This window comes from Limulus polyphemus, unplaced genomic scaffold (assembly GCF_000517525.1).
Source record: "Limulus polyphemus unplaced genomic scaffold, Limulus_polyphemus-2.1.2 Scaffold4162, whole genome shotgun sequence".
NCBI lineage: Eukaryota > Metazoa > Arthropoda > Merostomata > Xiphosura > Limulidae > Limulus > Limulus polyphemus.
In genome coordinates this window covers 62978-73873 of record NW_013669772.1, presented here as the reverse complement: position 1 = coordinate 73873, position 10896 = coordinate 62978, and the positions used below count along the sequence as shown (strand labels likewise).

General features: G+C 30.4%; 1 protein-coding gene across 1 annotated transcript in view; it reads right to left on the bottom strand.

The window, feature by feature from the left end:
* Window positions 1-4086: 4086 nt before the first annotated feature.
* Window positions 4087-10896, bottom strand: part of LOC106470693 (proliferation-associated protein 2G4-like) — a 54551-nt gene continuing 47741 nt past the window's right edge. The window contains exons 10-13 of the mRNA XM_013931254.2: window positions 9061-9155; window positions 6680-6807; window positions 5701-5844; window positions 4087-4957 (exon numbers count right to left, since the gene is read on the bottom strand). Coding sequence (XP_013786708.1) covers window positions 5713-5844; window positions 6680-6807; window positions 9061-9155 — 355 coding nt within the window. The 3' untranslated portion in view covers window positions 4087-4957; window positions 5701-5712. The remainder of the gene's footprint in view (window positions 4958-5700; window positions 5845-6679; window positions 6808-9060; window positions 9156-10896) is intronic.

Genomic DNA, 10896 nt, shown 5'->3' with positions numbered 1-10896 from the left:
CGCGCTGGGTGGCTAAACAGAAGGCACAGTTGTGAGCTATGAAAAACCGCTAAATATGATCCAAACTTTCGGCTATGGAGACATAATCGTGATAGTTGATCGGTTAAGAGAAACGTGTAGGTGGCAGGTATGCTAACTGATTGCCTTGCTTTTGGTCAGCAGTTCAAAATAAGGACGACTATGCCTGAACTATTTGGGTCTGTCCTGTCGGTTTAACCCATGTGTTGTATAAAATGCTATTTGGGTAGAAATGCTTGCTTGATTGTAAGTACGGGTATTAAAACGTAATTTCATATTCTGATACCTAATAAAGTGTAACCATCCATTTTTTTAACTTTTAAATTTGTGGAAAAGTTTCCGTTATACTTTAATTCAGAATGTGTTATCAAAAGTGGTTAAATAAAAAAAATTGTCAGTTTGTTTGTAGTTAAACACAAAATTATGTAGTGGGCTATCTGTGCTCTGCCCACCACGGGTATCGAAACCAGGATTCTAGCGTTGTAAGTCCGCAGACACACTGCTCTGGCGACAATAAAAGTTGTATCATACAATAACATCAAATGAAACTGAATACTGTCATTTGAGGTAAATATGACGTGTAACACAGGGCCTACCTTCTGCTTAATAAGTTATGGCTAAATTAGGTAAACTTTCATTTTGTCACATTAGTTCCGTTTTACCTATAACTGGTAAAAATAAATAATAGTTTATTCTTTAGATCAAAGAAACTAGTACAAATTAATCAATATATATATATATATATATCATTATTTCTGAACGTACCAGATTATCTCACGTACAATGGGACCATATTAATGTTCATCTGTCCTCTGTACCATAGTGCACATACAGCTTTTTGCCAAAGATTTTTGAAAGTCCCTTGGTGGGCCAGCGGTATGTTTACGAAAGTGTAACACTCCAAGCCAGGTTTTCATTTCTCCGAGGTCAGTCTCGCATTGTTTAGGTACAGATTCCAGTAAGTCACTTTTGAAGGCAGGAAAGGTTATTAGATTCAAATAATACATATACCCAAAATGATTTAGACATATGACACGTAAATGGTTTATATAGTTAATTATGTTGATGTTTATTTTATATATCCATATAAGTGTTTAATGTAGCAAAGTCAGTTTCAGTATTCATGAGTTAGAAAATTATCGAATTTAAAACCAAATAAATCTCATTTTTTGTTTTTCTACTACAAAAACAGTTTTATTCAATTTTTGTCGTAAATGTTCTTCACGGTATCAGTAATTTGTCGTTCGTTTTATTGAAAGGCGATATTAAAATAAAATTTAAAAAAGCATGCTTTCCTCTGACCTGTTGGGTTACTTACAAGCTGCAATGAGTCAATTACAGTTATTACACTAGTTCACAAGGTCATTTATTTGCAAAATCGACAAAGATTTTCAAAACGTAACATACAGAGACCCGGTTCGGCGGCTTTATTTTGATGAGAAAGCAAACCAGCACGTGGCTTTTGACAAGGTATGGTGAAGGTGCTTAAAATGTTAAATATCTATCTGTATGCCTTCAAATCACTTTGGGTTAAGTTATTTGAAAATTTTTGTAACTTTATGGTAAAAGAGCATTGAAGCCAATAATTACCATTTACACTATTATTATTAACCAGTAATTATAGGCCTATTAGTCTTAAACCACTTGTGGGAAAAGTTTTGTAAAGTCTGTTAAAAGATGCTTTGCAAAGTCATTTAACAAAGTTTAGAATTTTATTGGACAGTCAATATCATGTTTTGAATACAAGTCTACAGAGGTTATAATTTCATTTGCATAGGTCGCTGGTTAGGCCACATTTGGAGTATTGTGTTCAGTCTTGAGCTCCTTACCTTCTGTAAATATATAAAATTATATTTGTCCTAACACTAACAATAGAACACTACTTGAATGGCTTAAGAGATTGATCAACCATTACACCAAGATCCCTGTTAAGGTTATTCCCATCCAAATTATACTTATAATTCAAATCATGATAACCCACATGCATTATCTTGTATTTTCTGTAATTAAAACTCATCTGTCATTTATTTGCCCAACTCACTAAATACTTTCGTTAAGCAGTAGCATCCTCTTCACAGCTAGCAACACCAAATACCTTAATATCATCAGCAAATTTAAGTAATTTATTTACCATTCCTTCTTCTATGTCATTGATGTAAATCAAAAAGAACAAAGGTCCTGAGACTGAGCCCTGAGGTACCCCCTCTTGTGTCTGAACTCCATTTATAACAACCCTCTGCTTTCTTCCATCCAGCCACTCTTCTGTCCAATTAGCTAACTTATCTCCCACACCTATAGAGATATTTTTTACAAGCCGTTTACCTGGCATATTGTCAAATGCTTTCTGAAAATCCAGATACACCAAAACTACACCCTTACCCTCATCTACATAAGCAGTAACCTTTTCCTATATTTGTATTTTACCCTGTTTTAAGTCTTAGGTATTGTAAATGTATTCTGAAACATAAACATCAGAATATAATAAAAAATGAGCAGCTCAAAGTTATTTGGAATAGGTTTGATCATATACAGCAAGATGTAAAGTACAGAGTTGGTTGTTAACTATAATATAGGCCTAAAAAGCTTCTATTATTGCTCATATGGCTGTAGTTATCCCACTTATTTTTCTTTTAAAAGATATAATGCACTATTAAGCCTTACCTTTAAAAGTAGTGAGGTTTGATAAGTTATATTTGTTTGTGGATCTCTATATTTAACCACCTGATGACTTAAGTACTGACTGTAGTTGGGGGTAGAATGAATGAAGATAATCTGCTTTGTTTACTCTTCAAAATGCTCAGCCTTGTGTTTGCAATGATCTTGACATATAATATAAGGAAAACCTTGTCTCTGTGTGTTCAGATATAAGAAGACTGGAGGTTGTAAACCACATGACTGTAGGAACTTGGGCATTTGGTATTTTTAACCAGAATGCGACACATGGATTAAACTTTTCACTAACTGTTTCCCAAACCTTGACAGCCTGTGAAATTTCCTACTTTAACTAAAAGGACTACAAAAGGATAAAAACAATAACATAAATTTTAAGTGCAAATATGCATAATGTGCCTATTATAGGGACAAAACCAAAACGTTTAGTTTTAAAAACCCTCAGCTTACTGCTGAGCCACTGAGAGGCACAACCTGAAGAAACAAAAATCGTCATACGTTGAATGTGTTAATATTAAAAAGATTTTTGAAGTATTGAGTGAAGGGATTCAATATCTAATATAGTAAAATTATTTCTTTTATGTTAACCTTCATTATATTTAAGTTTCTTTATTTTTATTCTTTACATTAGAAAATGTCTGTCTTCACCCTTAGTGGTGATGTTAGTATCTCCTATTTCTAAGTCTTCCACTGCTATTGCCTTTCTGCTTACTTTTTTCTTATTCTTTAGATATTATGAAAATTGATGTACATCAGAATGTCACAGATCGTTTTTTGGCAGAATATTGCTTTTGAAGTTATACACATGGACAGGTCAAATGTACTATGAACAATTAAAATATAAGGTGCGACAGAATATATTAAAAAAAAGTATTACAGAACTATATTTTGGTCTAGTTTTTATTAGGACACCTTGTAGTGCAAGTTACAAATGCCAGTATGTTAATTGGTTTAGTAAAAAGGAGTCAGTTCACATATTTATATTCTTTCATAAAAATTCAAAATCTGTACAAAAAGCTTTTAACTTTTATTCTGTTATTGAATGATGCTTCAAAACTGAACTACTTCATTGTTTTGGGCTTTTTTCCTATCCAGAGTTTTAAGCTTAAAATGAATGTAGTCTTGACCTGTCCATGTTATCAATAAAATCTTAAAAATAATTTGACTTTAAAGTGTAGGGACAAAAAACAACAAAATATCCTTGAATATTTGCATTATTCTTTAACTATATCACTGCACATTACTCCTGGTAATTTCAGTAATGTAAATGATTCAGTAAAAACTTTTTCTTTGTAAAGTTACCAAAGCTGATAGCAAGGTAACAATAAAAAGAAAAATCGATGGTCTAACATAATTTCAGTGCATGTCATCTTTGAAGTAACTTACAGTGACATTCAATTTTTCCAAAAGGGCGTTTTATTTATTAAAGACAAGCATGGACCCACAGCCTCAGCCAATTACATCATGTATAAAAAACACTTCATAAGGGTTTCCAAAAGATAATTAATATAACTTTAAATCATTATCTTACACTGAACTGTAAAAAAAAAGCCAATGTTTTAAAAGACTTCAAAAACAATGAAAAGCTTACAAGTACTCCTGAAAATTTATGTAATGTTAACTGAAAAGTATATTTTAAACTACACAATTAGTCATTTTTACTGATAAAATAAATTTTCACAGATTAGCATTACCGTAACACATTTTCAGAAAATGTTATAAATTACATGCAAAAAAAATATTATCGCCACTGAATGTTCACATTATTTACAAAACAAAATGGACATGTGCAAAGTTAGACTTCTAAACAATTACAACTGTACCTTCATAGCTTAGGCTTCAAATAAATACTACTAAACAGGAATAGAACCTGTTTCTTTTTTTTCCCATAACCAAAAGACTGAAAGAACTTCCTTTCACTAAATGTTTCTCAAACCTTGACACCTTTTTAAATGTCCTACTTTAAATAAGAAAAAATGCAGAAAGAGGTATAATAATAATAAAAAACAATAATAAGATGAAGTAAAAAATTCTCATACTGTGTCAATTGTGATGATATTAACCAAGATCAATTTTCTAAACATTAATTTGAGAAAGTCAATATAAAAATACAAAGAACAAAGGCAACATTATTTCACGTCACAGCCAGGATAAGATCAGGTACTGTACACTTTTTTTTTCTGCATGAGATGACCAATCATGATGGGCCGGCTATCCTTGCTTCCTCGGCTGGTTTAGTAAGTCTTCATTGAAATTCGCCCTTTTTATCCTATAGTAATAAAGAAACATTCAGTGAATAACTGATGCAAGTAATTATAAAGAATTGATATTTTAAATATCTAACAAATATTTACAAAGCCCATGAACAGATGATAAAAAAAATTCATGAGAGTATACAAATTGTAAATACTACATTATCTATGGGATGGGGTCTAAGATGTTAGCATAATAGAAAAAAGTCTAGGATGGTAGCATGATAAAAAAAGTCTAAGATGGTAGCATGATTAAAAAAGTCTAAGATGGTAGCATGATAAAAAAAAGTCTAAGATGGTAGCATGATAAAAGAAGTCTAAGATGGTAGCATGATAAAAAAGTCTAAGATGGTAGCATGATAAAAAAGTCTAAGATGGTAGCATGATAAAAAAGTCTAAGATGGTAGGATGATAAAAAAAAGTCTAAGATGGTAGCATGATAAAAAAAGGGTATAAGATGGTAGCATGATAAAAAAAGGGTATAAGATGGTAGCATGATTCTAAGGTACTTTAGATAACAGGGAAATATGTACACAAAGAATAAGACTACTGAGATTGTGTTAAAAAGGCAAACTATTTTAAGAAAAGAAAAAGGACTGAATTTACCAGTCACTTACTGAAGCTTTTTGGATCAGATATTTCTCATTAAATCATTAGTTTGTTAAAGATGAAAGATGTCATTTATCAATGCTAAGTATCAAATAAGTTAAATTTATTAGTTTTTAATAACCTTCATTAAATTCAAGTTTTTATTTTTTACCTTTAAACACTCTCAGTCTTCACCTTTCGTATTGATGTTAGGATCTCCTTTTTCTAAGCCTTCCACTGATTCTGCTACTGCCTTTTCTGCTTTCTTTTTCTTCTTTTTTCCTGATTTAGGTGCCACAGACTTGCTAAGTAATGCCTATAAATAGGATGTTATGTCAGATAAGAATTTTGCCATTTGTTTTAACAAAGATTATTTTAACACCACACATACTTTAAAATGTTGTAGAATTTATATAGTAAAAAATGACTTAAGTTTTAAAAGCCCGAATACCAAATTCAATCTTTAAAAAAAAATTTTAAATATCCATTGCTGTAAAAACTCATTACAAACAAATGATCGAGTAGCTTAACGACGACAGCCAATATAAAACTATTACACATCAACAACAGTGTTGCACAAAACACTAATAAAATAATCCATACAATATTTACAAGTTTAATTATTAAATTGAAGGAAATTTGCTAACAATAAAGCCACTTTTTCATAGTTTAGAAGTGTTCAAATGCGGTCTATGCTGAAATACATTTTCAGTTTACTGTAGCAAAGCACACGAATGTGGTAGTTTTGGTAAACTATTAAGGAAAAAACAACGTATTACTAATATATATATATATATATACTTTCAGATAAGAAAATTAAACTGTATTCCACTCTTCAAAAGCTATTTACACCAGAATTTTTTTTTCAGTTAACCTAATTGCAAGCTTACTACTGCTAGCTTACTAGTAGGATTTTATAATATATGTGCGACTCATTTCCAAGTATTATTGTTAACAATACAAGAAAACGTCCTTAATGTTTTGAAATTCATTACAGAATACATAGTCAAACTGACTTATTCTTTTCTTTAACACAAAACAAATCTTGCAGCAGTACAGAAACTTAAAAAACTGTTTGTCAGAAAAAGACTTGTTTTTTATCATATGAAACTTCTCCCACAATTATATATAACTGGCAGAAAAGAATTTACCTTGATGGTATCATCTTTAATGTCATGTTCTGTTTCATACATGTCCCAATCCACTGCTTCACCGGTTATTTTGTGTGAACCAGAAGGCATGAGTAATACAGTAAATTTAAACTGGGCCACCAGTTCTCCTGTAAGAAGAAATGTAGAGCAAGTTTTATAAATAACAACAATTTTAACACATACAATAATAGAAGGCAATCTTTATGCACACGCACATATAAAGTAGTGAAAGGACCAGTAAAAGTTTAAGCAAATCTGCTAAAGATACTTCTTCACTTATATCTCACATTAACTGCATGCTGTTCCCAAGTGTGCATTCACGTAACTGCCTGCATCCTTCATAAAGTGTCAGTATTGAACATGGAATTTGACAATGAATACCAACAAAAACTTTATCATTGATTTACAAAGGACTGTTGAGATACTGCTAGTAGTTATATACGTCTGATTAAAACTCTTCTTTACTTTGTTTTTATGGACCATTTATCAAAATTGTTAGGGAGGAAACGGTGATTTCATGTTATGTCTCCCAGTACAAGTGGAAAAGATAGTTACTGAATGTGTGGAGAAATGCAAATCTGGCAAGTTGCTTTGAAGCTCCAGCATTTCATGGTTTTATTAATAAATGTCTGGCTTACAAGTGTAAACTTTTCTGTACTTGTACAAAGGGGTCCAAGATGAGAAGTAAAAAAAAACTATGCATCAGAAGTCAGCAGGTAATGAAAGAGAGAAAAAAAATAGAAACAAATTTAATGTGAATGAATTATCAAATGTTTAGAAAATTAATGTTGTATGAATATATTACCCAAGATATTAAAAATATATATAGTGCAAAATACTGTAAGCAGCATAGATGACACAATAAAATCTGAAATTGTTGAATAAAAATTCCTTTTATGAATTGACATTTTGTAATGTAACCATTGGTGCAACATAAAATTTTGCATAAATATGATACCCGCTTGATATTAACTTGTAAGTAGTTTAAAAAAAGCTTTCTTTTCTTCCAAAGTTTTGGATCAAGAGTAATTTCTATCTCAGCAGTTTATGGGACAAAAGTTTTTCATTCATCTGAAAATTATATTTTGTTTTCCAGAAATAAGCATAATTATCATGAATATTGTTTATTGTATCAGCATCTTTTAGTACAGGCATTTAAGTTTTCATTTTTCAAGGAGAATCTACCAAAGATATTCAAGTTGTCTTAAGCTGTAATGTTTGCTGGATTAATTTTAATTACGTTCTAAAACTGTAGAATAGACTATAGTAAAAAATAAAAGTTCCATATTCAGTGGGTCACAATGTAATAATGCTATTATAACATCCTTTGTATGGTGTCATCTATTAGTGAAGTAATAAATGAACTTGGGAAAAGCTTTGAACAACAGTAATTGTAAAAAATCACTAAATTCATTAATTACTTCATCCAATATCATTAGTTCTTTCACTGTATTGCACTATATGGGCCTATGATATGACATCTGTTTCTATGTGTGCTGTAAGATATATTATAAACTTCTTTTGTCATACCCCTGCAGAAGTGTAGTTGCCTTGAATATTCCTATAATACAACCCAGAGGATTCCCAGGTATTTCAATGATTAAATTTTTATATGTTGTATCAATTGACTACCACATATCTTCAGTAGGATAACATACTTTCACAGAAATTTTGTGATAAATCCTTCAATATTCATTGTTTTACTTATTCAGCTGCACATAGATGTTTAGCCATGATATATTTGAAGGAAAAAAACAGGATCATATGTGCTTTAACTTGTACAGGAAGTTTTCTCCCATATCTTTTGAGGAAAATAAAAGCAAAACTAACTGTTGAACACACTAATAAACACTGCTGCTGCAGTAAAAAGTAATGTCAAATACTGTTTATTTTCAAAGACAAACTTTATAACAAGATGTACATCTTTGTGCAATAACATGTCAACTGCTAAAAAACTTCTGTCTGTACACTTTAGTTTCCTGTCCATTTTGGTTGTTTGCCTAGTATTATGGTATTGCATAAATCAAGCAGACCAGTGAGTTTAGGCACGTACCAGTAAAATTATTAAATGACTGATCAACTGAACCAACAGCTTAAAACACATAAGCCCATTAGAGAGAGAGAGAAAGTGTGAATTTATAGTGGCATAAACTGCTTTAAGGTTTCAAAATCATGGCCAACTTATGTAATTCCAAAAATTCTTTTTCTCAAAGTTTTCATACAAGTACAGCATTTTTGTTCAGATAATTAACACACACAACTTATAATTTTCCTATTAATGATTTTTTTTATTCTTAAGTATCTTATAGAACAAATATGATCCTACCAAATTTCTGGAATCAATGAATTAAAAAAAAAGTAGTATACAACAGTCAACAAACCTTCCTTTTCATATAAAACTGTGAATGGTTCTATTAGTTTATGATTAACACATTCTACTACACCCATCCTGGCCTTCTTTTCATCTTCCAAGGCCCTAAAGATAAAAAAATAAATAAAAGAATATGTATATGTGCAATAGCAAAAAAACATTTTAGGTATTTTAAATAACATTACTTACATTTGATATATAACCAATGAAAAATAAACTCCTTTACTTTTATTAAACGTGCTCATACACTTACAAAACCTTATCTACTCAAATGCAAGAATGCTGTTACATCTACTTAACCAGATACAATAATGTAGCTTTAAAAAATCTAACAGTAACATTAGCTTGATGTATCCATGCCTAACATTATCACTAAGAGTGATACAACTAGTTTTCTTTTTATATATATAACTGTTAAAATTTACATCTAAAATGGACCAAATACTTACATTTCCTATGTATTATTTGTTCAGCACCAAAAATGCCCAATTTTACTGAATAATTATCCCTATCGACATGGGTCAAAGGCAATGTCATCATGTTTGTTGACTCGCATTAAAAATTTTATTCAACTACTATTTTATGAATTTATGTCAATAAATTTTGTATCAAATTTGTCGATTTTTGTGTGTCACATGGTATGTTGAATGCAGCATTGGTTCAAATTAGATGTTTGTGATGTCCAAATACAGTCTTTAGTTTCTTACGAATTAGGAACTCAAATTACCGATAACCGAAAAGATAGAATATAAAATAAGAACCTCCTTTCTTTTCTATTTGCTGAGATATCGCTACATTCACTGACTCAAACACAGTGGCCACCTCTTTCCATTTTTAGAAACTCTTACGTTACACCTACTTCTGTCTATGACATATGAATAACCAATCAAAAGCTCAGAATGTCCCCCTAATGGGTTTCTCAGCTTTTTTGAAATATTCGTGAGACAAACTCTTTCTTTTTATGCTAGATTCCAAGTGATAAGGTAAGACTTTAGTAAGCTCGAAATTTCATATTTTCTTAGACCCAAATGCAGCTTAGTTACTAAGCTTGATAAATTATAGTGGAATTCTAGAGTAATGATATAGTAATTTAAAATTTTTAGTTATTTCAAAATGTATATATAAAACCTAAAAAAAATTATTTCGTTTCATATCCTCCATGTGCAAATTTGATAAGACTTAGCAAGCAGCAAGCAAGTACAAAGTTCATAACTAGAAGAGATAATTGTTTGTTATACTTCTTTATTTACTGTTCTGTGTTTTAAGAAAAATAAGTTTAAGAACTTATTTGTAAATAGTAATAATGTATTATAATTGAAATGTGACTGTATTTTACAAAATACTAGTCTGCTAAAACACAGCCAAGACAGTTTACTTTGTAAACGCCAGTTTTATATTCTTGGATACGGTAACATGAGTGTACATACGCCATGTCATTGCAACTTCTGTAATGTTAGCCAGGCATGGCTAACAATATAGTAAAAATAATAAATATAATGTATATAATGTTATGAGATTTAAGCTATTTAGACTAAACATTTGTATTTTCGTGTTATAATTTTTAGACATTCTATTTCCTAATTTTTTCTGGTGATTATGAGGTCAGTCAAATTGACTGAACTGTATGGAGATTTTATAATGAAAATAACAGATAAAATATAAAGTTTTTCTTAAAAAACGTTTGATAATTATGTGGAGGTTATAAAATTTTGCATGTGAATCTGAAAATTTCTGATGTATAAAGTATTTTAATCTATCAAATCAAAATTACCTTAGCTATGTTGGATAGTCAACATTCCAAAAGAGAAAAATAATTAACTTAAGAATTACAAAACTTAATTTAAAA